Below are 27,422 nucleotides of genomic sequence, written 5' to 3'. Positions count from 1 at the left end.
TAGTTTTTTCAGGCTCCTCTCCTGATTTTAATTTTTTTAGGCTCCTCTCCTGATTTTAATTTTCTTAGGCTCCTCTCCTGATTTTTAGATTTTTAGGCTCCTCTCCTGATTTTTAGGTTTTTATGCTCTTCTCCTGATTTTAGGATTTTTAGGCTCCTCTCCTGGTTTAATTTTTTTAGACTCCTCTCCTGATTTTAATTTGTTTAGTGTCCTCTCCTGATTTTAATTTTTTTAGGCTGCTCTCTTGATTTTTATTCTCTTTGGCTCTTCTCCTGATTTTAATATTTTTAGGCTCCTCTGCTGATTTTAATTTTTTTAGGCTCCTCTCCTGATTTTAATTTTTTTAGGTTCCTCTCCTGATATTAATTTTTTTAGGCTCCTCTCCTGATTTTAATTTTTTTAGGTTCCTCTCCTGATTTTAATTTTTTTAGGTTCCTCTCCTGATTTTAATTTTTTTAGGCTCCTCTCCTGATTTTTAGATTTTTAGTCTCCTCTCCTGATTTTTATTCTCTTAGGCTCCTCTCCTGCTTTTAATTTTTTTAGGCTCCTCTGCTGGTTTTAATTTTTTTAGGCTCCTCTCCTGATTTTAATTTTTTTAGGCTCCTTTCATGATTCTAGTTTTTGTAGGCTCCTGTTCTTATTTTACTTTTTTTAGGCTCCTCTCCTGATTTTAATTTTTTTAGGCTCCTCTCCTGATTTTAATTTTTTTAGGCTCCTCTCCTGATTTTAATTTTTTTAGGCTGCTCTCCTTTATTTTATTCTCTTAAGCTCTTCTCCTGATTTTAAGATTTTTAGGCTCATTTCCTGATTTAAAATTTTTTTGGCTCCTCTCCTGATTTTAATTTTTTTAGGCTCCTCTCCTGATTTTTAGGATTTTAGGCTCGTCTCCTGATTTTAAGATTTTTAGGCTCCTCTCCTGATTTTCAGATTTTTAGACTCCTCTCCTGATTTTAGTTTTTTCAGGCTCCTCTCCTGATTTTAATTTTTTAAGGCTCCTCTCCTGATTTTAATTTTCTTAGGCTCCTCTCCTGATTTTAATTTTCTTAGGCTCCTCTCCTGATTTTAATTTTCTTAGGCTCCTCTCCTGATTTTAAGATTTTTATACTCCTCTCCTGATTTTAATTTTTTTGTGCTCCTCTCCTGGTTTTAATTTTTTTAGACTCCTCTCCTGATTTTAATTTGTTTAGTCTCCTCTCCTGATTTTAATTTTTTTTGGCAGCTCTCTTGATTTTTATTCTCTTAGGCTCTTCTCCTGATTTTAATATTTTTAGGCTCCTTTCCTGATTTAAAATTTTTTTGAGCTCCTGTCCTGATTTTAATTTTTTTTAGGCTCCTCTCCTGATTTCAATTTTTTTAGGCTGCTCTCTTGATTTTTATTCTCTTAGGCTCTTCTCCTGATTTTAAGATTTTTAGGCTCTTTTCCTGATTTTAATTTTTTTTGGCTCCTCCCCTGATTTTTAGATTTTTAGGCTCCTCTCCTGATTTCAATTTCTTTAGGCTCCTCTCCTGATTTTAATTTTTTTAGGCTCCTCTCCTGATATTAATTTTTTTAGGCTCCTCTCCTGATTTTTGTTTTTTTTGGCTCCTCCCCTGATTTTAATTTTTTTAGGCTCCTTACCTGATTTTTAGATTTTTATACTCCTCTCCTGATTTTAATTTTTTGAGGCTCCTCTCCTGATTTTGATTTTTTTAGGCTCCTCTCCTGATTTTGATTTTTTTAGGCTCCTCTCCTGATTTTATTTTATTAGGCCCCTCTCCTGATTTTTAGATTTTTAGGCTCCTCTCCTGATTTTTAGGTTTTTATGCTCTTCTCCTGATTTTAAGATTTTTAGGCTCCTCTCCTGGTTTAATTTTTTTTAGACTCCTCTCCTGATTTTAATTTGTTTAGTGTCCTCTCCTGATTTTAATTTTTTTAGACTGCTCTCTTGATTTTTATTCTCTTGGGCTCTTCTCCTGATTTTAATATTTTTAGGCTCCTCTGCTGATTTTAATTTTTTTAGGCTCCTCTCCTGATTTCAATTTTTTTAGCCTCCTCCCCTGATTTTTGTTTTTTTAGGCTCCTCTCCTGATTTTAGTTTTTTAGGTTCCCTTCCTGATTTTTATTCTCTTAGGCTCCTCTCCTGCTTTTAATTTTTTTAGGCTCCTCTGCTGGTTTTAGTTTTTTTAGGCTCCTCTCCTGGTTTTAATTTTTTTAGGCTGCTCTCCTTATTTTTATTCTCTTAGGCTCTTCTCCTGATTTTAAGATTTTTAGGCTCATTTCCTTATTTAAAATTTTTTTGGCTCCTCTCCTGATTTTAATTTTTTTAAACTCCTCTCCTGATTTTTTTTTTTTTAGGCTCCTTTCCTGATTTTTAGATTTTTATGCTCCTTCTCCTGGTTTTAAGATTTTTGTACTCCTCTCCTGGTTTCAATTTTTTTAGACTCCTCTTCTGATTTTAATTTGTTTAGTGTCCTCTCCTGATTTTAATTTTTTTAGGCTGCTCTCTTGATTTTTATTCTCTTAGGCTCTTCTCCTGATTTTAATATTTTTAGTCTCTTCTCCTGATTTTAATTTTTTTAGGCTCCTCTCCTGATTTTAATTTTTTTAGGCTGCTCTCTTGATTTTTATTCTCTTAGGCTCTTCTCCTGATTTTAATATTTTTAGGCTCTTTTCCTGATTTTAATTTTTTTTGGCTCCTCTCCTGATTTTTAGATTTTTAGGCTCCTCTCCTGATTTCAATTTTTTTAGGCTCCTCTCCTGATTTTTGTTTTTTTTAGGCTCCTCTCCTGATTTTAATTTTTTTAGGTTCCTCTCCTTCTTTTAATTTTTTTAGGCTCCTCTCCTGATTTTTGTTTTTTTTTAGGCTCCTCTCCTGATTTTTAGATTTTTAGGCTCGTCTCCTGATTTTAAGATTTTTATACTCCTCTCCTTATTTTAATTTTTTTAGGCTCCTCTCCTGATTTTAATTTTTTTAGGCTCCTCTCCTTTTTTTTAATTTTTTTAGGCTCCTCTCCTTTATTTTATTCTCTTAGGCTCTTCTCCTGATTTTAAGATTTTTAGGCTCATTTCTTGATTTAAAATTTATTAGGCTCCTCTCCTGATTTTTGTTTTTTTTAGGCTCCTCTCCTGATTTTTAGGATTTTAGACTCTTCTCCTGATTTTAAGATTTTTAGGCTCCTCTCCTGATTTAATTTTTTCAGGCTCCTCTCCTGATTATAATTTTTTAAGTCTCCTCTCCTGATTTTTAGACTTTTAGACTCTTCTCCTGATTTTATTTTATTAAGCCCCTCTCCTGATTTTTAGATTTTTAGGCTCCTCTCCTGATTTTAATTTTTTTAGGCACCTTTCCTGATTTAAAATTTTTTTGGGCTCCTCTCCTGGTTTTAATTTTTTTAGGTTCCTCTCCTGATTTTAATTTTTTTAGGCTTCTCTCCTGATTTTAATTTTATTTGGGCTCCTCTCCTGATTTTAATTTTCTTAGGCTCCTCTCCTGATTTTAATTTTTTTAGGCTCCTCTCCTGATTTTAATTTTTTTAGACTCCTCTCCTGATTTTAATTTGTTTAGTCTCCTCTCCAGATTTTAATTTTTTAGTCTCCTCTCCTGATTTTAATTTTTTTAGGCTCCTCTCCTGATTTTTAGTATTTTAGGCTCGTCTCCAGATTTTAAGATTTTTATACTCCTTTCCTGATTTTAATTTTTTTAGGCTCCTCTCCTGATTTTAGTCTTTATAGTTTCCTCTCCTGATTTTAATTTTTTTAGGCTTCTCTCATGATTCTAGTTTTTGTAGGCTCCTGTCCTGATTTTAATTTTTGTAGGCTCCTCTCTTGATTTTAATTTTTTTGGGCTCCTCGTCTGATTTTAATTTTTTTAGGCTCCTCTCCTGGTTTTAATTTTTTTAGTCTCCTCTCCTGATTTTAATTTTTTTTGGCTGCTCTCTTGATTTTTATTCTCTTAGGCTCTTCTCCTGATTTTAATATTTTTAGGCTCCTTTTCTGATTTAAAATTTTTTTGGGCTCCTGTCCCGATTTTTATTTTTTTAGGCTCCTCTGCTGGTTTTAATTTTTTTTGGCTCCTCTCCTGATTTTTAGATTTTTAGGCTCCTCTCCTGATTTCAATTTTTTTAGGCTCCTCTCCTGATTTTTCTTTTTTTAGGCTCCTCTCCTGATTTTAGTTTTTTTAGTTTCCTCTCCTGATATTAATTTTTTTAGGCTCCTCTCATGATTCTAGTTTTTTTAGGCTCCTCTCCTGATTTTAATTTTTTTAGGCTCCTCTTCTGATTTTTAGGATTTTATGCTCGTCTCCTGATTTTTAGATTTTTAGGCTCCTCTCCTGATTTTCAGATTTTTCAGGCTCCTCTCCTGATTATAATTTTTTAAGGCTCCTCTCCTGATTGCAATTTTTTTAGACTCTTCTCCTGATTTTTAATTTTTTTAGGCTCCTCTCCTGATTTTGGTTTTTTTTAGGCTCCTCTCCTGATTTTTAGATTTTTAGGCTCCTCTCCTGATTTTTAGATTTTTAGGCTCCTCTCCTGATTTTTAGATTTTTAGGCTCCTCTCCTGATTTTAATTTTTTTAGGCTCCTCTCCTGATTTTAATTTTTTTAGGCTCCTCTCCTGATTTTATTTTATTAGCCCCCTCTCCTGATTTTAAGATTTTTAGGCTCCTCTCCTGATTTTCAGATTTTTATACTCCTCTCCTGATTTTAGTTTTTCAGGCTCCTCTCCTGCTTTTAATATTTTTAGGCTCCTCTCCTGATTTTAATTTTTTTAGGCTGCTCTCCTTTTTTTTTATTCTCTCAGGCTCTTCTCCTGATTTTAAGATTTTTAGTCTCATTTCCTGATTTAAAATTTTTTTGGCTCCTCTCCTGATTTTAATTTTTTCAGGCTCCTCTCCTGATTATAATTTTTTAAGGCTCCTCTCCTGATTTTAAGATTTTTAGGCTCCTCTCCTGATTTTCAGATTTTTATACTCCTCTCCTGATTTTAGTTTTTCAGGCTCCTCTCCTGCTTTTAATATTTTTAGGCTCCTCTCCTGATTTTAATTTTTTTAGGCTGCTCTCCTTTTTTTTTATTCTCTTAGGCTCTTCTCCTGATTTTAAGATTTTTAGGCTCATTTCCTGATTTAAAATTTTTTGGGCTCGTCTCCTGATTTTAATTTTTTAAGGCTCCTCTCCTGATTTTAATTCTTTTAGACTTATCTCCTTATTTTAATTTTTTTAGGCTCCTCTCCTGATTTTTGGTTTTTTTTAGGCTCCTCTCCTGATTTTTAGATTTTTTGGCTCCTCTCCTGATTTTAATTTTTTTAGGCTCCTCTCCTGATTTTTGTTTTTTTTAGGCTCCTCTCCTGATTTTAATTTTTTTAGGCTCCTCTCCTGATTTTTAGTATTTTAGGCTCGTCTCCAGATTTTAAGATTTTTATACTCCTCTCCTGATTTTAATTTTTTAGGTTCCTCTCCTGATTTCAAGATTTTTAGGCTCCTCTCCTGATTTCCGATTTTTAGGCTCCTCTCCTGATTTTAGTTTTTTCAGGCTCCTCTCCTGATTATAATTTTTTTACTCTCCTCTCCTGATTTAGATTTTTAGACCCTACTCCTGATTTTATTTTATTAGGCCCCTCTCCTGATTTTTAGGTTTTTAGGCTCCTCTCCTGATTTTAATTTTTTTAGGCACCTTTCCTGATTTAAAATTTTTTTGGGCTCCTCTCCTGGTTTTAATTTTTTTAGGTTCCTCTCCTGATTTTAATTTTTTTTGGGCTCCTCTCCTGATTTTAATTTTTTTAGGCACCTTTCCTGATTTTAAAATTTTCAGTCTCCTCTCCAGATTTTTATTCTCTTAGGCTCCTTTCCTGATTATAATTGTTTTAGGCTCCTCTCCTGATTTTAATTTTTTTAGGCTCCTCTCCTGATTTTAATTGTTTTAGGCTCCTCTCCTGATTTTAATTGTTTTAGGCTCCTCTCCTGATTTTAATTTTTTTGTGCTCCTCTCCTGGTTTTAATTTTTTTAGACTCCTCTCCTGATTTTAATTTGTTTAGTCTCCTCTCCTGATTTGAATTTTTTTTGGCAGCTCTCTTGATTTTTATTCTCTTAGGCTCTTCTCCTGATTTTAATGTTTTTAGGCTCCTTTCCTAATTTAAAATTTTTTTGAGCTCCTGTCCTGATTTTAATTTTTTTTAGACTCCTCTCCTGATTTGAATTTTTTTAGGCTGCTCTCTTGATTTTTATTCTCTTAGGCTCTTCTCCTGATTTTAATATTTTTAGGCTCTTTTCCTGATTTTAATTTTTTTTGGCTCCTCTCCTGATTTTTAGATTTTTAGGCTCCTCTCCTGATTTCAATTTTTTTAGGCTCCTCTCCTGATTTTAATTTTTTTAGGTTCCTCTCCTGATATTAATTTTTTTAGGCTCCTCTCCTGATTTTTGTTTTTTTTAGGCTCCTCTCCTGATTTTTGTTTTTTTTAGGCTCCTCTCCTGATTTTAATTTTTTTAGGTTCCTCTCCTGATATTAATTTTTTTAGGCTCCTCTCCTGATTTTTGTTTTTTTTAGGCTCCTCTCCTGATTTTAATTTTTTTAGGTTCCTCTCCTGATATTAATTTTTTTAGGCTCCTCTCCTGATTTTTAGATTTTTAGTCTCCTCTCCTGATTTTTATTCTCTTAGGCTCCTCTCCTGCTTTTAATTTTTTTAGGCTCCTCTGCTGGTTTTAATTTTTTTAGGCTCCTCTCCTGATTTTAATTTTTTTAGGCTCCTTTCATGATTCTAGTTTTTGTAGGCTCCTGTCCTGATTTTACTTTTTTTAGGCTCCTCTCCTGATTTTAATTTTTTTAGGCTCTTCTCCTGATTTTAATTTTCTTAGGCTCCTCTCCTGATTTTAATTTTTTTAGACTCCTCTCCTGATTTTAATTTATTTGGGCTGCTCTCCTGATTTTAATTTTCTTAGGCTCGTCTCCTGATTTTACGATTTTTATACTCCTCTCCTGATTTTAATTTTTTTAGGCTCCTCTCCTGATTTTAATTTTTTTAGGCTCCCCTCCTGATTTTTGTTTTTTTTAGGATCCTCTCCTGATTTTTAGATTTTTAGGCTCGTCTCCTGATTTTAAAATTTTTATACTCCTCTCCTGATTTTAAATTTTTTAGGCTCCTCTCCTGATTTTAATTTTTTTAGGCTGCTCTCCTTTATTTTATTCTCTTAAGCTCTTCTCCTGATTTTAAGATTTTTAGGCTCATTTCCTGATTTAAAATTTTTTTGGCTCCTCTCCTGATTTTAATTTTTTTAGGCTCCTCTCCTGATTTTTAGGATTTTAGGCTCGTCTCCTGATTTTAAGATTTTTAGGCTCCTCTCCTGATTTTCAGATTTTTAGACTCCTCTCCTGATTTTAGTTTTTTCAGGCTCCTCTCCTGATTTTAATTTTTTAAGGCTCCTCTCCTGATTTTAATTTTCTTAGGCTCCTCTCCTGATTTTAATTTTCTTAGGCTCCTCTCCTGATTTTAATTTTCTTAGGCTCCTCTCCTGATTTTAAGATTTTTATACTCCTCTCCTGATTTTAATTTTTTTGTGCTCCTCTCCTGGTTTTAATTTTTTTAGACTCCTCTCCTGATTTTAATTTGTTTAGTCTCCTCTCCTGATTTGAATTTTTTTTGGCAGATCTCTTGATTTTTATTCTCTTAGGCTCTTCTCCTGATTTTAATATTTTTAGGCTCCTTTCCTGATTTAAAATTTTTTTGAGCTCCTGTCCTGATTTTAATTTTTTTTATGCTCCTCTCCTGATTTTAATTTTTTTAGGCTGCTCTCAGGATTTTTATTCTCTTAGGCTCTTCTCCTGATTTTAATATTTTTAGGCTCTTTTCCTGATTTTAATTTTTTTTGGCTCCTCCCCTGATTTTTAGATTTTTAGGCTCCTCTCCTGATTTCAATTTTTTTAGGCTCCTCTCCTGATTTTAATTTTTTTAGGTTCCTCTCCTGATATTAATTTTTTTAGGCTCCTCTCCTGATTTTTGTTTTTTTTAGGCTCCTCTCCTGATTTTAATTTTTTTAGGTTCCTCTCCTGATATTAATTTTTTTAGGCTCCTCTCCTGATTTTTAGATTTTTAGTCTCCTCTCCTGATTTTTATTCTCTTAGGCTCCTCTCCTGCTTTTAATTTTTTTAGGCTCCTCTGCTGGTTTTAATTTTTTTAGGCTGCTCTCCTGATATTAATTTTTTTAGACTCCTCTCATGATTCTAGTTTTTGTAGGCTCCTGTCCTGTATTTACTTTTTTTAGGCTCCTCTCCTGATTTTAATTTTTTTAGGCTCTTCTCCTGATTTTAATTTTCTTAGGCTCCTCTCCTGATTTTAATTTTTTTAGACTCCTCTCCTGATTTTAATTTATTTGGGCTGCTCTCCTGATTTTAATTTTCTTAGGCTCGTCTCCTGATTTTAAGATTTTTATACTCCTCTCCTGATTTTAATTTTTTTAGGCTCCTCTCCTGATTTTAATTTTTTTAGGCTGCTCTCCTTATTTTTATTCTCTTAGGCTCTTCTCCTGATTTTAAGATTTTTAGGCTCATTTCCTGATTTAAAATTTTTTTGGCTCCTCTCCTGATTTTAATTTTTTTAGGCTTTTCTCCTGATTTTTAGGATTTTAGGCTCGTCTCCTGATTTTAAGATTTTTAGGCTCCTCTCCTGATTTTCAGATTTTTAGACTCCTTTCCTGATTTTAGTTTTTTCAGGCTCCTCTCCTGATTTTAATTTTTTAAGGCTCCTCTCCTGATTTTAATTTTCTTAGGCTCCTCTCCTGATTTTAATTTTCTTAGGCTCCTCTCCTGATTTTAATTTTTTTAGGCTCCTCTCCTGATTTTAAGATTTTTAGGCTCCTCTCCTGATTTTAATTTTTTTAGGCTCCTCTCCTGATTTTAATTTTTTTAGGCTCCTTTCCTGATTTTTAGATTTTTATACTCCTCTCCTGATTTTAATTTTTTTAGGCTCCTCTCCTGATTTTGATTTTTTTAGGCTCCTCTCCTGATTTTATTTTATTAGGCCCCTCTCCTGATTTTTAGATTTTTAGGCTCCTCTCCTGATTTTTAGGTTTTTATGCTCTTCTCCTGATTTTAAGATTTTTAGGCTCCTCTCCTGGTTTAATTTTTTTTAGACTCCTCTCCTGATTTTAATTTGTTTAGTGTCCTCTCCTGATTTTAATTTTTTTAGGCTGCTCTCTTGATTTTTATTCTCTTGGGCTCTTCTCCTGATTTTAATATTTTTAGGCTCCTCTGCTGATTTTAATTTTTTTAGGCTCCTCTCCTGATTTCAATTTTTTTAGCCTCCTCCCCTGATTTTTGTTTTTTTAGGCTCCTCTCCTGATTTTAGTTTTTTAGGTTCCCCTCCTGATATTACTTTTTTTAGGCTCCTCTCCTGATTTTTAGATTTTTAGTCTCCTCTCCTGATTTTTATTCTCTTAGGCTCCTCTCCTGCTTTTAATTTTTTTAGGCTCCTCTGCTGGTTTTAATTTTTTTAGGCTCCTCTCCTGGTTTTAATTTTTTTAGGCTGCTCTCCTTATTTTTATTCTCTTAGGCTCTTCTCCTGATTTTAAGATTTTTAGGCTCATTTCCTTATTTAAAATTTATTTGGCTCCTCTCCTGATTTTAATTTTTTTAGGCTCCTCTCCTGATTTTTTTTTTTTTTAGACTCCTTTCCTGATTTTTAGATTTTTATGCTCCTTCTCCTGGTTTTAAGATTTTTGTACTCCTCTCCTGGTTTCAATTTTTTTAGACTCCTCTTCTGATTTTAATTTGTTTAGTGTCCTCTCCTGATTTTAATTTTTTTAGGCTGCTCTCTTGATTTTTATTCTCTTAGGCTCTCCTCCTGATTTTAATATTTTTAGTCTCTTCTCCTGATTTTAATTTTTTTAGGCTCCTCTCCTGATTTTAATTTTTTTAGGCTGCTCTCTTGATTTTTATTCTCTTAGGCTCTTCTCCTGATTTTAATATTTTTAGGCTCTTTTCCTGATTTTAATTTTTTTTGGCTCCTCTCCTGATTTTTAGATTTTTAGACTCCTCTCCTGATTTCAATTTTTTTAGGCTCCTCTCCTGATTTTTGTTTTTTTTAGGCTCCCCTCCTGATTTTAATTTTTTTAGGTTCCTCTCCTGATTTTAATTTTTTTAGGCTCCTCTCCTGATTTTTGTTTTTTTTAGGCTCCTCTCCTGATTTTTATTTTTTTAGGTTCCTCTCCTGATATTAATTTTTTTAGGCTCCTCTCCTGATTTTTGTTTTTTTTAGGCTCTTCTCCTGATTTTAATTTTTTTAGGTTCCTCTCCTGATATTAATTTTTTTAGGCTCCTCTCCTGATTTTTAGATTTTTAGTCTCCTCTCCTGATTTTTATTCTCTTAGGCTCCTCTCCTGCTTTTAATTTTTTTTATGCTCCTCTGCTGGTTTTAATTTTTTTAAGCTCCTCTCCTGATATTAATTTTTTTAGGCTCCTCTCATGATTCTAGTTTTTGTAGGCTCCTGTCCTGATTTTAATTTTTGTAGGCTCCTGTCCTGATTTTAATTTTTGTAGGCTCTTCTCCTGATTTTAATTTTCTTAGGCTCCTCTCCTGATTTTAATTCTTTTAGACTCCTCTCCTGATTTTAATTTATTTGGGCTGCTCTCCTGATTTTAATTTTCTTAGGCTCGTCTCCTGATTTTAAGATTTTTATACTCCTCTCCTGATTTTAAGATTTTTATACTCCTCTCCTGATTTTAATTTTTTTAGGCTCCTCTCCTCATTTTAATTTTTTTAGGCTCCTCTCCTGATTTTTGTTTTTTTTAGGCTCCTCTCCTGATTTTTAGATTTTTAGGCTTGTCTCCTGATTTTAAGATTTTTATACTCCTCTCCTGATTTTCAGATTTTTAGGCTCCTCTCCTGATTTTAGTTTTTTCAGGCTCCTCTCCTGATTTTAATTTTTTTAGGCTCCTCTCCTGATTTTAATTTTTTTAGGCTCCTCTCCTGATTTTAATTTTTTTAGGTTCCTCTCCTGATTTTAATTTTTTTAGGCTCCTTTCCTGATTTTTAGATTTTTATACTCCTCTCCTGATTTTAATTTTTTTAGGCTCCTCTCCTGATTTTGATTTTTTTAGGCTCCTCTCCTGATTTCATTTTATTAGGCCCCTCTCCTGATTTTTGTTTTTTTTAGGCTCCTCTCCTGATTTTTAGATTTTTAGGCTTGTCTCCTGATTTTAAGATTTTTATACTCCTCTCCTGATTTTCAGATTTTTAGGCTCCTCTCCTGATTTTAGTTTTTTCAGGCTCCTCTCCTGATTTTAATTTTTTTAGGCTCCTCTCCTGATTTTAATTTTTTTAGGCTCCTCTCCTGATTTTAATTTTTTTAGGTTCCTCTCCTGATTTTAATTTTTTTAGGCTCCTTTCCTGATTTTTAGATTTTTATACTCCTCTCCTGATTTTAATTTTTTTAGGCTCCTCTCCTGATTTTGATTTTTTTAGGCTCCTCTCCTGATTTCATTTTATTAGGCCCCTCTCCTGATTTTTAGGTTTTTATGCTCTTCTCCTGATTTTAAGATTTTTAGGCTCCTCTCCTGGTTTAATTTTTTTTAGACTCCTCTCCTGATTTTAATTTGTTTAGTGTCCTCTCCTGATTTTAATTTTTTTAGGCTGCTCTCTTGATTTTTATTCTCTTAGGCTCTTCTCCTGATTTTAATATTTTTAGGCTCCTCTGCTGGTTTTAATTTTTTTAGGCTCCTCTCCTGATTTTTAGATTTTTAGACTCCTCTCCTGATTGTAATTTTTTTAGGCTCCTCTCCTGATTTTTGTTTTTTTTAGGCTCCTCTCCTGATTTTGGTTTTTTTTAGGCTCCTCTCCTGATTTTGGTTTTTTTTAGGCTCCTCTCCTGATTTTGGTTTTTTTTAGGCTCCTCTCCTGATTTTGGTTTTTTTTAGGCTCCTCTCCTGATTTTTGTTTTTTTTTAGGCTCCTCTCCTGATTTTTAGATTTTTATACTCTTCCCCTGATTTTAATTTTTTTATGCTCCTTTCCTGATTTTAATTTTTTTAGGCTCCTCTCCTGATTTTAATTTTTTTAGGCTGCTCTCTTTATTTTTATTCTCTTAGGCTCTTCTCCTGATTTTAAGATTTTTAGGCCGGCCCAAGAACTGCACCTGAAACCAAGAAGGTAAGGGCTTTCCTTCCAGGGGAAAAGGATTGATGTTGACCTTGCAGGACTCCTCGAGCCGAAAAGGGCAGTCCAGCTCCCTAAATTGAATACGGATGAGGATTCCTCCCAGACAAAAGGTAGCACACCAGAAAGCTCTTGCTGCTTAAGGAGTGCCCAGGCTGGCCCACCACTGGCACCTGAAATTAAAAGGGTTGGTGCTCGCTTTGCTGTGGAAAAGGGCTGTTGTTAAGAATCCTGCGCTTAAACTGGCAGTCCGACTCCCAAAATTGCATCCGGATGCAGATTGTTGCAAGACAAAAGGTGCTAGGACAGAGAGATGTTGCTGCCCACGGAGTGCCTAGGCTAGCCCACCAACTGCACCTGAGACCCTGAGGGTAAGCACTTTCTTGCCTGGGAGAAAGGGCTGTTGTTCGCTTGCAGGAGTCCTGCACTGAAATTGCCAGTCCAAGTCCCAGAATTGAATACAGACGAGGATTCCTCCCAGACAAAAGGTGCCAGCACAGAGAGCTCTTGCTGCCCATGGACTGCCCTGGCTGGCCCACCAACTGCACCTGAGACCCCAAAGGTAAGGACCTTTTTTCTTGGGGAAAAGGGCTGTAGTTCACATGCAGGAGTCCTGTGCTGCAACTGCCAGTCCGACTCCCAGAATTGAATACGGAGGAGGATTCCACCAAGATAAAAGGTGCCACCACAGAAAGCTCTTGCTGCCCATGGAGTGCCTAGGCTGGCCCACCAACTGCACCTGAAACCCAAAGGTTTCAGGCTTTCTGCCCTGGCCATAAGGGCTGTTGTTACCTTGCAGCAATCCTACTGCCGAAATGGGCAGTCTAGCTCCCAAAATTCCATACGGACGAAGATTCCTCCCAGACTAAAGGTTGCACCACACAAAGCTCTTGCTGCCCAGTGAGTGTCCAGGCCGGCCCACCAACTGCACCTGAAACCAAGAAGGTAAGGGCTTTCCCTCCAGGGGAAAAGGGTTGATGTGACCCTGCAGGACTCCTCGAGCCGAAAGGGGCAGTCCAGCTCCCAAAATTGAATACGGATGAGGATTCCTCCCAGACAAAAGGTAGCACACCAGAAAGCTCTTGCTGCTTAAGGAGTGCCCAGGCTGGCCCACCACTGGCACCTGAAATTAAAAGGGTTGGTGCTCGCTTTGCTGTGGAAAAGGGCTGTTGTTAAGAATCCTGCGCTTAAACTGGCAGTCCGACTCCCAAAATTGCATCCGGATGCAGATTGTTGCAAGACAAAAGGTGCTAGGACAGAGAGATGTTGCTGCCCACGGAGTGCCTAGGCTAGCCCACCAACTGCACCTGAGACCCTGAGGGTAAGCACTTTCTTGCCTGGGAGAAAGGGCTGTTGTTCGCTTGCAGGAGTCCTGCACTGAAATTGCCAGTCCAAGTCCCAGAATTGAATACAGAGGAGGATTCCTCCCAGACAAAAGGTGCCAGCACAGAGAGCTCTTGCTGCCCATGGACTGCCCTGGCTGGCCCACCAACTGCACCTGAAAGGCAGAGGTTCCAGGGTTTGTTTCGTCGGGATAATGGCTGTTGTTGTTTTTTTCAACCCTGTCCTGAAACTGCCAGTCCAAGTCTCAACATGGCATACGGACGAAGATTCCTCCCAGACCAAAGGTGCCAGCACAGAGAGCTCTTGCTGCCCAGCGAGTGTCCAGGCTGGCCCACCAACTGCACCTGAGACCCCAAAGGTAAGGACCTTTTTTCTTGGGGAAAAGGGCTGTAGTTCACGTGCAGAAGTCCTGCGCTGCAATCGCCAGTCCGACTCCCAGAATTGAATACAGAGGAGGATTCCACCAAGATAAAAGGTGCCACCACAGAGAGCTCTTGCTGCCCATGGACTGCCCTGGCTGGCCCAGCAACTGCACCTGAGACCCTGAGGGTAAGCACTTTCTTGCCTGGGAGAAAGGGCTGTTGTTCGCTTGCAGGAGTCCTGCACTGAAAATGCCAGTCCAAGTCCCAGAATTGAATATAGACGAGGATTCCTCCCAGACAAAAGGTGCCAGCACAGAGAGCTCTTGCTGCCCATGGACTGCCCTGGCTGGCCCACCAACTGCACCTGAAACCCAAAGGTTTCAGGCTTTCTGCCCTGGCCATAAGGGCTGTTGTTACCTTGCAGCAATCCTACTGCCGAAATGGGCAGTCCAGCTCCCAAAATTCCATACGGACGAAGATTCCTCCCAGACTAAAGGTTGCACCACACAAAGCTCTTGCTGCCCAGTGAGTGTCCAGGCCGGCCCACCAACTGCACCTGAAACCAAGAAGGTAAGGGCTTTCCCTCCAGGGGAAAAGGGTTGATGTGACCCTGCAGGACTCCTCGAGCCGAAAGGGGCAGTCCAGCTCCCAAAATTGAATACGGATGAGGATTCCTCCCAGACAAAAGGTAGCACACCAGAAAGCTCTTGCTGCTTAAGGAGTGCCCAGGCTGGCCCACCACCGGCACCTGAAATTAAAAGGGTCGGTGCTCGCTTTGCTGTGGAAAAGGGCTGTTGTTAGGAATCCTGCACTGAAACTGGCAGTCCGACTCCCAAAACTGCATCCGGATGAAGATTGTTGCAAGACAAAAGGTGCCAGGACAGAGAGATGTTGCTGCCCACCTAGGCTAGTGCCTAGGCTAGCCCACCAACTGCACCTGAGACCCTGAGGGTAAGCACTTTCTTACCTGGGAGAAAGGGCTGTTGTTCGCTTGCAGGAGTCCTGCACTGAAATTGCCAGTCCAAGTCCCAGAATTGAATACAGAGGAGGATTCCTCCCAGACAAAAGGTGCCAGCACAGAGAGCTCTTGCTGCCCATGGACTGCCCTGGCTGGCCCACCAACTGCACCTGAAAGCCAGAGGTTCCACCGTTTGTTTCCTCGGGATAATGGCTGTTGTTGTCTTTTTTCAGCCCTGTCCTGAAACTGCCAGTCCAAGTCCGAACATGGCATACGGACGAAGATTCCTCCCAGACCAAAGGTGCCAGCACAGAGAGCTCTTGCTGCCCAGCGAGTGTCCAGGCTGGCCCACCAACTGCACCTGAGACCCCAAAGGTAAGGACCTTTTTTCTTGGGGAAAAGGGCTGTAGTTCACGTGCAGGAGTCCTGCGCTGCAATCGCCAGTCCGACTCCCAGAATTGAATACGGAGGAGGATTCCACCAAGATAAAAGGTGCCACCACAGAAAGCTCTTGCTGCCCATGGAGTGCCTAGGCTGGCCCACCAACTGCACTTGAAACCTTGAGGGTAAGCACTTTCTTGCCTGGGAGAAAGGGCTGTTGTTCGCTTGCAGGAGTCCTGCACTGAAATTGCCAGTCCAAGTTCCAGAATTGAATACAGACGAGGATTCCTCCCAGACAAAAGGTGCCAGTACAGAGAGCTCTTGCTGCCCATGGACTGCCCTGGCTGGCCCACCAACTGCACCTGAGACCCCAAAGGTAAGGACCTTTTTTCTTGGGGAAAAGGGCTGTAGTTCACGTGAAGGGTCCTGCGCTGCAATTGCCAGTCCAACTCCCAGAATTGAATACGGAGGAGGATTCCACCAAGATAAAAGGTGCCACCACAGAAAGCTCTTGCTGCCCATGGAGTGCCTAGGCTGGCCCACCAACTGCACCTGAAACCCAAAGGTTTCAGGCTTTCTGTCCTGGCCATAAGGGCTGTTGTTACCTTGCAGCAATCCTACTGCCGAAATGGGCAGTCCAGCTCCCAAAATTCCATACGGACGAAGATTCCTCCCAGATCAAAGGTGACACCACACAAAGCTCTTGCTGCCCAGCGAGTGTCCAGGCCGGCCCACCAACTGCACCTGAAACCAAGAAGGTAAGGGCTTTCCTTCCAGGGGAAAAGGGTTGATGTGACCCTGCAGGACTCCTCGAGCCGAAAGGGGCAGTCCAGCTCCCAAAATTGAATACAGATGAGGATTCCTCCCAGACAATAGGTAGCACACCAGAAAGCTCTTGCTGCCTAAGGAGTGCCCAGGCTGGCCTACCAACTGCACCTGAAGTTAAAATGGTCAGTGCTTTGTTTCCTGTGTAAAAGGGCTGTTGTTCATTTTTAGAAATCCTGTGCTGAAACTGCCAGTCTGACTCCCAATATTCCATACAGGTCAAGATTCCTGCAAGACAAAAGGTGCCAGGACAGAGAGATGTTGCTGCCCATCGAGTGCCCAAACTGGCCCACCAAATGCACCTAACAGCCAAAGGTTCCAGGCTTTCTTTCCTGGGAATAAGGGCTGTTGATCGTGTTTTTAATCCTGTGCTGAAACTGTCAGTCTTTACTCCCAAAATTGCATAAGGATGAAGATTCCTCCCAGACAAAAGGTTCCAGGACAGAGAGCTCTTGTTTCCCATGGAGTTTCATAGCAGCTACCCCTGAGGCCCTGAGGGTAAGGGCTTTCTTTCCTGGGGAAACAGGCTCTTGTTCACTTACAGGTGTCCTGAACCGAGAAAGATGGTTTGACTTCTTAAAATGAAATCAGATGAGGATTCCTCCCAAACAAATGGTGACAGGACAGAAAGATCTTCCTGCACAGGGAGTGCCACACCACCTGCATGTGCAGCCCTGAGATTAAGGGCTTTATTATCTGGGGGAAAGGGCTATTATTTGGTTTCCAGAGACTTGTGGTGATAATCATGGTGCAACTCTCAAAAGTGAAAACAGGTGAACATAACTCTGAGACAAAAGATGCCAGGACAGACATCTGTGGCTTCCCATGGAGTGCCCTGGGTGTCTCATGTAGTACAACTGAGAGTCTGAGGCTACATGTTGCCTTTCATGGGGAAATGGTCTGTAATTCGCTTGCAGGAGGCTGGTGCCAAGATAGCTGGACCGACTTGCCAAAATTCAAAAGGGATGAAGATTCCTCCCAGGCAAAAGGTGCCACCACACAAACATCTTGTTGCCCATGGAGTGCCCAGGCTGGTCCATCAACTGCACCTGAATCCCCACGTTTACAGGCTTTCTCTCCTGTGGGAAAGGTCTGGTTTTTGCTTTTCAGAGCCCTCCCCTGAAAGTGAAGTCTGACTCCCTCTACTGAATGCCAACAAAGATTCCTCCCAGACAAAAGGTTCTACCACAGAAAGCTGTTGCCACCCATGAAGTGTCGCACCACCTGCACCTGAGACCGTGAGGGTAAGGGATTTCCTTCCTGAGGATTCTTTCCCTGGTTCTTTCCTGGTTTTTCTGCTCTGAAAATTCCAGTCTGAGTCCTGAAATTGAACATGAATGAGTATTCCTCTTGGACCAAAGGTGCCACCACAGGGAACTTTGCTGCTCATGGAGTGTCCAGCCTGGCCCACCAACTGCCCCTAAAATTTTAAGGCTACAAGCTGTCTTTCCTGGGGAAAAGGGCTGTAATTCATTTGCAAGAGCCTTGCAGTGAAATTGCCACTCCATCTCCCAAAACTGAACATGGACAAAGTTTTCTCTCAGAAAAAAGGTGCCAGGACAGAAAACTCTTGTTGCCTATGGAGTTTCACACTATCTGCACCTGAAACCCTGAGGGTCAGGGCTTTGTTTCCTTGGGGATACGGCTGTTTGTTGCTTGCAAGAGTCCTGCCTCAAATACCTGATCCTCCTCTCCAAAGTGAACATGGATGAAGATTTCTCCGAAACCAAAGGTAACCGGACAGAAAAATCTTGCTGCCTGTGAAACTAATTAATTAGTAACCCATTAGGGTGCAGTGCAAGAAATAAATTACTGAATTAGGTCATTAGTGAATAATTAGCATGCCTTGTAAAAGGAGAATTAGTTAATTGGTAGCTAATTAAGGTGTGGTGGAAAAGTTAATTACTTTATTATCAAAGGGGAAAAGGGTCCTCATTCACTTTCAGGAGCCTTGCAGGGAAATTGGCCATGTCAGTCCCCAGATTGAACACAACTGAAGCTTTTTGTCAGAGAAAAGCTGCTAGAGTCAGAAGCTCTTTCTGCCTATGCAGTGCCTGGATTTCTCTTCACCTCCCAGACCATTAGGGTGAGGGCTTGCTTTCCCCCAGGGAAAAGGGTTCTTGTTCATTTCCAGGAGCCCTGCAGTGAAATTTGCTATATCAGCCCCCAGATTGAACACAGCTGAAGCTTTTTGACAGAGAAAAGCTGCTAAGGTTAGAAGCTCTTGCTGCCTATGTAGTGCCCGGATTTCTCTTCACCTCTGAGACCATTAGGGTGAGGGCTTGCTTTTCCCCGGGAAAAGGGTTCTTGTTCATTTCCAGGAGCCCTGCAGTGAAATTTGCCATATCAGCCCCCAGATTGAACACAGCTAAAGCTTTTTCTCAGAGAAAAGATGCTAGGACCAGAAACTCTTGCTGCCTGTGGAATGTCCGGGTGACCCACCACCTTAACCTTTCATCTTCTTTGATAAGTTAATTTTTTGTCTGCATTTTTAGGTTGTTTATCTTGTTCTTCCTCTGTCCAACAGAAAAGTTCAGTTTCTTACCTGGTCTCTGCTGTTTCAGTGGGTATAGCTGCAGAAAGAGAGATGGTGTATTTATCCTCATTAGCAGTGTTTTCCTGCATCAGGGCCTTTATTTCTCCTGAACATGGAAAACTCAGTGCTACTCCTCCCAGAGCTTTTATACTTTGTGGCATTTGGCTCCTCCCTTTCCCTCGAGCCTCATGGGAAGGTATGTGGGTGTGGCCAGGGGTATATTAACCCCAGCCTTTGCCCAAGGAGGTCATTCAGCAGCTGGGCTTCAATGGGATAAGAGCTCTCCCTTTCTTTCAATGAATGGGATTTCTCAAGCTGTTCTTGCTTTATTGAAGCATCAGCTTTGGCATCCAAAGCAACAGAGCTATATATGGTAATGAAGAGGATTACACTCAAATGCAAGGGTTTTAAATTTATTTATTTTGTGTCCTGTGTTGGTTAGCTGCTTTTGTAATTTATTATCTTGTTTTCTTTTTCTTAGGAGCTTTGTATCTTTTGAGATCTCCTGATCATCTCAACTGTAGCTTGGCATTTTTTCACAAGTGTTATCCTATCCTGAGGTGAAGTTGCTCTGTGTTGAAAATGGTTTCAGACACCCAGGTTTGCAAGTAGGTAGTGGGGGGTTACAGCCCAGAGATGGAGTGAGGGCTCGGGTGTCAGCTTAGGAATTGCCAGGAGTGTTTTGAAGGTAGTACGGGTGGAAAGCAGTGTCCGGGAGCCCCCTAAATGCCTGTGAATGCATCCACTGACTTTTCAGATGTGCCACTTAAGTTTTCTGCTCCTTCACCCGGATATTCTGTTTGATTATAGCTGCAGTCTTTGGCTGCAGGCAGTGACCCTTGGTGGTTTGCCAAAAGAGAAGGGAGACTCTTTGAGCTCTCCCCATTTATCTGGGTTACTTTAGTTAGGGTTTCTTTACCATGTCAGAGAGACAGGGTGTAAAGCAGAGTTGAACAGAACAGAGGCCAGAGGAGCAGAGCGAGAAGGTGGGTGGTTACCTGACATCAGCACAAAGACGTGGCTTTTGGCTCCACGTTTACTCGCTGTGTTAAGGATTTTGTTGTTTGGGTTTGTTTTTTCTTTGTTTTCAGATGCAGAGCCCTGGCCCCAGGAGGCTCTAGGCACCGGAGGGGAGGTGATCCAGGTGAGTACCTGTGAGCAAGGTGAGCATTGACTCCAGGACAGAACTAGATGGTCTTCTACAGGTGTTGTGGTGAATCTGTGCACATGCTTTGTTTGTTGTGTTTTCCAGGGGTTCTGCCACCTTCTAACAGACAGTCCAATGCTTCAGGGACCTTGTCAGTAAGAGGTCACTGTGGAGGAGAGGTAGGTAGGAGCTACCCCAGGAAAGCCATCCTTTCAGGCGGTATCTCAGTATGTACATTTGCTTTTGGTTTTTGTACTTTACAGACAGCATGTGCAGCCTCAGAGGGCCGGAGCCACCTGCCAATTAGGTTTGATGGTCTACAGCTGTCTGTGTGAGTAATCTCCTAGTACTACGAGGGTCATCAGTTAAGTCTCAATCTCTTATAGTTGCAGGTGCTATCCAGCCTGCTTTTGGCAATGGAGGAGCATTCAGGTTGAGTCGGGGAGATAGTGAGGAGGTGCTGGGTGTTTCCGAAGCACCACGTAACTTTTTTTCCTCACGCGCCCAGGTACGGCACACGGTGACGGCAGCAGCCTCCGACTGGGGTCGGAGCCAGTGGCCCGAGAACCTCACAGCTTAGGGGACGGGGACTAGCCAATTGCGGGGTTATTGCCCATGTGCTGCCAAACTCTTGTCTCAGTTTTGCTTTTCTTTCTCGCAGCTGACCGAGTCAGGGATCACAGGACCCTCTGAACCAGCCGGGGGTCCTTCCTTCGCATCGAAGATGGATTCACATCCCCGACTATGGGAAAGATAAGTGGAGGACTATCACCTGGAGAGGGGATGAGAGCTGGGTCCAGTTTTATGGTTAGGAGGGAGGAATTTTCAAATTAGCATAGGGGAAATGGTCTGCCGTAAGAGGCCCTTGGCACACATAGGAGGAGCAGTTTACTTTCCATCACTGGAGTAGGATGTGCAGGGCAGAGTCGTTCAGGTCTGTGTCGTGTCCTTTGTCCAGTCTGTGTTTTGTGTCTTACAATTCACAATCACAATTCACAGTTGTTCCACCACAGCACTTGTCCAGAAATGTGTCACTGGAGTTTGTGTTTGGCCTGGAACTGCTCTGCCCTGCAGTGTAGACTTGAGGATAGGTGGAGTAGGAAGGAGTCTTGACAGGTAACCTGTGATAGGCTTAGCCACTCAGGGCAGCAGTTCTCCGATCCTCTTGGAGGCAGCCCCTACCTGCAGCATGTGTGCAGTCACGAGAGCGAGCTTTTCTGGAGTGGTATGGCAGGGCCTTTAAGTCGGTCAGTGTTAGTTTGTGCAGGTTGTCTTTGGACCCCAGATGGCTTGTCTAAAGAGAAATTAGTATTGCACAGCAGTTAAGGTCCCTCCATTTATATGGCTGACTTTGGTAACTCATTTCTTTGCAGTGTCAGAGGGACTGGATGTAAAGCAGAGATAAAAAGAAGAGGCCGGAGGAGCAGAGTCAAAAGGTGGCTTCTCATGTGAGGTCAGAGCCAAGACATGACTTTTGGCTCTAGGTTTACTTGATCATTTGGATGGTTTGGTGGCTAGTTTTGTGGTTTTGGGGTTTTTTTAAGATGCGGAGCCCTTGGCCCAGCAGCCGATAGGCACCAGAGGGAAGCTGAGCCCGGTGAGGACGGTGAGCAGTGACTGCAGGACACAACTAGATGCTCTTTTGTCGGCAGGGTACTTGTGGTGAATCTGCATAAATACTTGGTTTTTTGTTCTACAGGCAGTGCACCGACTTCTAACGTACAGTCCAGCGTGACAGGGACCCTGCCTGTAAGAGGTCACGGTCTATGGGTGTCAGACAGAAACTACCATGGACCAGCATACTCTTGGACAGTATGTCAGCAAAGAGATTTCCGTTGGGTTTTTATTGCAGGAGACGTACGCAGCCTCGTAGGGCTGAAGCCAACTCAAAATGACGTGATGAACACACGGATTGGTTCTCTTGAGCTGTCCTTGTAGGTAATCTCCGAGTATTAAAAGGATCAGCAATGAAGCATTGAGCTTGTTCGATTGCAGGTGCCATCTGGCTAACATGTGGGAGCAGATGAGCATTGGAGGTGAGTTGGGGAGGCAGCAGGAGGAGCGGGGATCCCCTGCAGCTTTAGAGATGCCATCTAATTTTGTCTCTGGCTCACTCAGGTATCCCAGAAGATGGCAGCCAGAGTGTCCGAGTCCGGTGAGAGCCAGCGACCCGAGGACCTGCCTGGTCGAGAGTGAGTCGCGGGCTCTTGGGGCTGGGCCCACGTGCCACACTACTGAGATACGGTGTCTGGTTTTCTTTCTCGCAGTTGACTGCCAGTAGTCTGACAATGGCAGGAACCTCTGAGCCAGCCCAGGTGCCCCTCCTGTGCATGAAAGATGGCTTCGCATCCCCGGCTCTGGGAAAGATAAGTGCCGGGCAAAGCCCCAGAGAGGGGTTGGGAGTCGGTGCAAGTGTGTGCCTCGCCTGGAGGGATTTTTGAAATGAGTCCGGTGCAAGGCGTATCCTGTGACAGGCTATTTGGGCGCCTGCAAGGAAGGGCTTACTTTTGATCCTTGGATTCACGTGTGCCGGGCAGAGCAGTTGCGGTCTGTGTCCCGTCCTTTGTCTGGTCCCCGTTTTGTGTCACGTGGTGTGTGTGGTGTCTCACTTGGGGTCAGCCTGGACCTGCTCTGCCCTGCTCCGTGCATCAGTGGGGAGATGGAATCTGGCTCCGAGTCTCAGGTCAGCATGTCAGCTCCCTTAGAGAGTCGAGCCGATGGCTGTGCAGTCTGTGAGCAGGATGGTCTTGCGATGCCCTGCTGGGGTGTCTAGAGTCCCGGCTAGGTAGAGTAGCAAAGAGTGTCCGGGGTTTGGAGGTTTTGGCTTTCGTTGTGAGCAATTCCTAAATGTTGGAGAGCTGAGTGTTTGAGCGTTTGGCCATTTCATTTGCAGGGGCGGTCTTGGGAGCAGCTGAAGAGAGAGGAGCCTTGGAGGTGAGTTGGGGAGGCAGCAGGAGGAGCGGGGATCCCCTGCAGCTTTAGAGATGCCATCTAATTTTGTCTCTGGCTCACTCAGGTATCCCAGAAGATGGCAGCCAGAGTGTCCGAGTCCGGTGAGAGCCAGCGACCCGAGGACCTGCCTGGTCGAGAGTGAGTCGAGGGCTCATGGGGTCTGGGCCCACGTGCCACACTACTGAGATACGGTGTCTGGTTTTCTTTCTCGCAGTTGACTGCCGGTAGTCTGACGATGGGAGGACCTCTGAGCCAGCCAGGTGCCCCTCCTGTGCATGAAAGATGGCTTCGCATCCCCGGCTCTGGGAAAGATAAGTGCCGGGCAAAGCCCCAGAGAGGGGTTGGGAGTCGGTGCAAGTGTGTGCCTCGCCTGGAGGGATTTTTGAAATGAGTCCGGTGCAAGGCGTATCCTGTGACAGGCTATTTGGGCGCCTGCAAGGAAGGGCTTACTTTTGATCCTTGGATTCACGTGTGCCGGGCAGAGCAGTTGCGGTCTGTGTCCCGTCCTTTGTCTGGTCCCCGTTTTGTGTCACGTGGTGTGTGTGGTGTCTCACTTGGGGTCAGCCTGGACCTGCTCTGCCCTGCTCCGTGCATCAGTGGGGAGATGGAATCTGGCTCCGAGTCTCAGGTCAGCATGTCAGTTCCCTTAGAGAGTCGAGCCGATGGCTGTGCAGTCTGTGAGCAGGATGGTCTTGCGATGCCCTGCTGGGGTGTGTAGAGTCCCGGCTAGGTAGAGTAGCAAAGAGTGTCCGGGGTTTGGAGGTTTTGGCTTTCGTTGTGAGCAATTCCTAAATGTTAGAGAGCTGAGTGTTTGAGCGTTTGGCCATTTCATTTGCAGGGGCGGTCTTGGGAGCAGCTGAAGAGAGAGGAGCCTTGGAGGTGAGTTGGGGAGGCAGCAGGAGGAGCGGGGATCCCCTGCAGCTTTAGAGATGCCATCTAATTTTGTCTCTGGCTCACTCAGGTATCCCAGAAGATGGCAGCCAGAGTGTCCGAGTCCGGTGAGAGCCAGCGACCCGAGGACCTGCCTGGTCGAGAGTGAGTCGAGGGCTCATGGGGTCTGGGCCCACGTGCCACACTACTGAGATACGGTGTCTGGTTTTCTTTCTCGCAGTTGACTGCCGGTAGTCTGACGATGGGAGGACCTCTGAGCCAGCCAGGTGCCCCTCCTGTGCATGAAAGATGGCTTCGCATCCCCGGCTCTGGGAAAGATAAGTGCCGGGCAAAGCCCCAGAGAGGGGTTGGGAGTCGGTGCAAGTGTGTGCCTCGCCTGGAGGGATTTTTGAAATGAGTCCGGTGCAAGGCGTATCCTGTGACAGGCTATTTGGGCGCCTGCAAGGAAGGGCTTACTTTTGATCCTTGGATTCACGTGTGCCGGGCAGAGCAGTTGCGGTCTGTGTCCCGTCCTTTGTCTGGTCCCCGTTTTGTGTCACGTGGTGTGTGTGGTGTCTCACTTGGGGTCAGCCTGGACCTGCTCTGCCCTGCTCCGTGCATCAGTGGGGAGATGGAATCTGGCTCCGAGTCTCAGGTCAGCATGTCAGTTCCCTTAGAGAGTCGAGCCGATGGCTGTGCAGTCTGTGAGCAGGATGGTCTTGCGATGCCCTGCTGGGGTGTGTAGAGTCCCGGCTAGGTAGAGTAGCAAAGAGTGTCCGGGGTTTGGAGGTTTTTGGCTTTCGTTGTGAGCAATTCCTAAATGTTGGAGAGCTGAGTGTTTGAGCGTTTGGCCATTTCATTTGCAGGGGCGGTCTTGGGAGCAGCTGAAGAGAGAGGAGCCTTGGAGGTGAGTTGGGGAGGCAGCAGGAGGAGCGGGGATCCCCTGCAGCTTTAGAGATGCCATCTAATTTTGTCTCTGGCTCACTCAGGTATCCCAGAAGATGGCAGCCAGAGTGTCCGAGTCCGGTGAGAGCCAGCGACCCGAGGACCTGCCTGGTCGAGAGTGAGTCGAGGGCTCATGGGGTCTGGGCCCACGTGCCACACTACTGAGATACGGTGTCTGGTTTTCTTTCTCGCAGTTGACTGCCGGTAGTCTGACGATGGGAGGACCTCTGAGCCAGCCAGGTGCCCCTCCTGTGCATGAAAGATGGCTTCGCATCCCCGGCTCTCTCGGAAAGATAAGTGCCGGGCAAAGCCCCAGAGAGGGGTTGGGAGTCGGTGCAAGTGTGTGCCTCGCCTGGAGGGATTTTTGAAATGAGTCCGGTGCAAGGCGTATCCTGTGACAGGCTATTTGGGCGCCTGCAAGGAAGGGCTTACTTTTGATCCTTGGATTCACGTGTGCCGGGCAGAGCAGTTGCGGTCTGTGTCCCGTCCTTTGTCTGGTCCCCGTTTTGTGTCACGTGGTGTGTGTGGTGTCTCACTTGGGGTCAGCCTGGACCTGCTCTGCCCTGCTCCGTGCATCAGTGGGGAGATGGAATCTGGCTCCGAGTCTCAGGTCAGCATGTCAGTTCCCTTAGAGAGTCGAGCCGATGGCTGTGCAGTCTGTGAGCAGGATGGTCTTGCGATGCCCTGCTGGGGTGTCTAGAGTCCCGGCTAGGTAGAGTAGCAAAGAGTGTCCGGGGTTTGGAGGTTTTTGGCTTTCGTTGTGAGCAATTCCTAAATGTTGGAGAGCTGAGTGTTTGAGCGTTTGGCCATTTCATTTGCAGGGGCGGTCTTGGGAGCAGCTGAAGAGAGAGGAGCCTTGGAGGTGAGTTGGGGAGGCAGCAGGAGGAGCGGGGATCCCCTGCAGCTTTAGAGATGCCATCTAATTTTGTCTCTGGCTCACTCAGGTATCCCAGAAGATGGCAGCCAGAGTGTCCGAGTCCGGTGAGAGCCAGCGACCCGAGGACCTGCCTGGTCGAGAGTGAGTCGAGGGCTCATGGGGTCTGGGCCCACGTGCCACACTACTGAGATACGGTGTCTGGTTTTCTTTCTCGCAGTTGACTGCCGGTAGTCTGACGATGGGAGGACCTCTGAGCCAGCCAGGTGCCCCTCCTGTGCATGAAAGATGGCTTCGCATCCCCGGCTCTCTCGGAAAGATAAGTGCCGGGCAAAGCCCCAGAGAGGGGTTGGGAGTCGGTGCAAGTGTGTGCCTCGCCTGGAGGGATTTTTGAAATGAGTCCGGTGCAAGGCGTATCCTGTGACAGGCTATTTGGGCGCCTGCAAGGAAGGGCTTACTTTTGATCCTTGGATTCACGTGTGCCGGGCAGAGCAGTTGCGGTCTGTGTCCCGTCCTTTGTCTGGTCCCCGTTTTGTGTCACGTGGTGTGTGTGGTGTCTCACTTGGGGTCAGCCTGGACCTGCTCTGCCCTGCTCCGTGCATCAGTGGGGAGATGGAATCTGGCTCCGAGTCTCAGGTCAGCATGTCAGCTCCCTTAGAGAGTCGAGCCGATGGCTGTGCAGTCTGTGAGCAGGATGGTCTTGCGATGCCCTGCTGGGGTGTGTAGAGTCCCGGCTAGGTAGAGTAGCAAAGAGTGTCCGGGGTTTGGAGGTTTTGGCTTTCGTTGTGAGCAATTCCTAAATGTTGGAGAGCTGAGTGTTTGAGCGTTTGGCCATTTCATTTGCAGGGGCGGTCTTGGGAGCAGCTGAAGAGAGAGGAGCCTTGGAGGTGAGTTGGGGAGGCAGCAGGAGGAGCGGGGATCCCCTGCAGCTTTAGAGATGCCATCTAATTTTGTCTCTGGCTCACTCAGGTATCCCAGAAGATGGCAGCCAGAGTGTCCGAGTCCGGTGAGAGCCAGCGACCCGAGGACCTGCCTGGTCGAGAGTGAGTCGAGGGCTCATGGGGTCTGGGCCCACGTGCCACACTACTGAGATACGGTGTCTGGTTTTCTTTCTCGCAGTTGACTGCCGGTAGTCTGACGATGGGAGGACCTCTGAGCCAGCCCAGGTGCCCCTCCTGTGCATGAAAGATGGCTTCGCATCCCCGGCTCTCTCGGAAAGATAAGTGCCGGGCAAAGCCCCAGAGAGGGGTTGGGAGTCGGTGCAAGTGTGTGCCTCGCCTGGAGGGATTTTTGAAATGAGTCCGGTGCAAGGCGTATCCTGTGACAGGCTATTTGGGCGCCTGCAAGGAAGGGCTTACTTTTGATCCTTGGATTCACGTGTGCCGGGCAGAGCAGTTGCGGTCTGTGTCCCGTCCTTTGTCTGGTCCCCGTTTTGTGTCACGTGGTGTGTGTGGTGTCTCACTTGGGGTCAGCCTGGACCTGCTCTGCCCTGCTCCGTGCATCAGTGGGGAGATGGAATCTGGCTCCGAGTCTCAGGTCAGCATGTCAGTTCCCTTAGAGAGTCGAGCCGATGGCTGTGCAGTCTGTGAGCAGGATGGTCTTGCGATGCCCTGCTGGGGTGTGTAGAGTCCCGGCTAGGTAGAGTAGCAAAGAGTGTCCGGGGTTTGGAGGTTTTTGGCTTTCGTTGTGAGCAATTCCTAAACGTTGGAGAGCTGAGTGTTTGAGCGTTTGCCCCTTTCATTTGCAGGGGCGGTCTTGGGAGCAGCTGAAGAGAGAGGAGCCTTGGAGGTGAGTTGGGGAGGCAGCAGGAGGAGCGGGGATCCCCTGCAGCTTTAGAGATGCCATCTAATTTTGTCTCTGGCTCACTCAGGTATCCCAGAAGATGGCAGCCAGAGTGTCCGAGTCCGGTGAGAGCCAGCGACCCGAGGACCTGCCTGGTCGAGAGTGAGTCGAGGGCTCATGGGGTCTGGGCCCACGTGCCACACTACTGAGATACGGTGTCTGGTTTTCTTTCTCGCAGTTGACTGCCGGTAGTCTGACGATGGGAGGACCTCTGAGCCAGCCCAGGTGCCCCTCCTGTGCATGAAAGATGGCTTCGCATCCCCGGCTC

General features: G+C 44.2%; 1 protein-coding gene and 1 long non-coding RNA gene across 4 annotated transcripts; one reads left to right on the top strand and one right to left on the bottom strand.

Moving 5' to 3' along the window:
• The first annotated feature begins 2,201 nt into the window (after positions 1 to 2,201).
• On the top strand, positions 2,202 to 8,203 carry LOC127474763 (uncharacterized). The gene is made up of 3 exons (XR_007905976.1): positions 2,202 to 2,785; positions 6,464 to 6,548; positions 7,924 to 8,203. It is a non-coding gene; the product is annotated as an uncharacterized LOC127474763 (long non-coding RNA).
• A 4,094-nt stretch (positions 8,204 to 12,297) lies between these two features.
• Positions 12,298 to 18,624, bottom strand: LOC127474765 (uncharacterized). 3 transcript variants are annotated; one of them, XM_051795988.1, is made up of 8 exons: positions 18,534 to 18,618; positions 17,669 to 17,754; positions 15,769 to 15,907; positions 14,792 to 14,952; positions 14,242 to 14,572; positions 13,998 to 14,188; positions 13,426 to 13,616; positions 12,298 to 12,666 (listed from the first exon to the last, which is right to left on the bottom strand). In XM_051795988.1, the coding sequence occupies exons 1-8, from the start codon at positions 18,611 to 18,613 to the stop codon at positions 12,298 to 12,300; spliced, it is 1,548 nt and encodes a 515-aa protein (XP_051651948.1). In that variant the 5' UTR covers positions 18,614 to 18,618. The 3 variants fall into 3 exon arrangements, with proteins under 3 accessions (XP_051651948.1, XP_051651947.1, XP_051651949.1); XM_051795987.1 differs by lacking the exon at positions 17,669 to 17,754 and having other exon boundaries at positions 15,769 to 16,216; positions 18,534 to 18,624; XM_051795989.1 differs by lacking the exon at positions 17,669 to 17,754 and having other exon boundaries at positions 18,534 to 18,624.
• Between the last annotated feature and the right edge of the window lie 8,798 nt (positions 18,625 to 27,422).

The sequence above is a fragment of the Manacus candei genome, unplaced genomic scaffold (genome assembly GCF_025592945.1).
Source record: "Manacus candei isolate 608988 ecotype Guabito, Panama unplaced genomic scaffold, ASM2559294v1 h1tg000044l, whole genome shotgun sequence".
Lineage (NCBI taxonomy): Eukaryota > Metazoa > Chordata > Aves > Passeriformes > Pipridae > Manacus > Manacus candei.
The sequence above is the reverse complement of the archived record's forward strand: the minus strand, read 5'-3'. Positions and strand labels throughout refer to the sequence as shown.

Bases quoted from the DNA above. Each gene is read 5' to 3' on its own strand.
- LOC127474765 (XM_051795987.1), bottom strand. From the start codon at position 18,594: ATGAGGATAAATACACCATCTCTCTTTCTGCAGCTATACCCACTGAAA. The intron at 14,953-15,768 runs GTAACAACAGCC...TCTGGCTTTCAG, and splicing joins GGCAGTAGGATTGCTGCAAG to GTGCAGTTGGTGGGCCAGCC. The intron at 13,617-13,997 runs GTGCAGTTGCTG...TCTGCCTTTCAG, and splicing joins GCTTACCCTCAGGGTCTCAG to GTGCAGTTGGTGGGCCAGCC.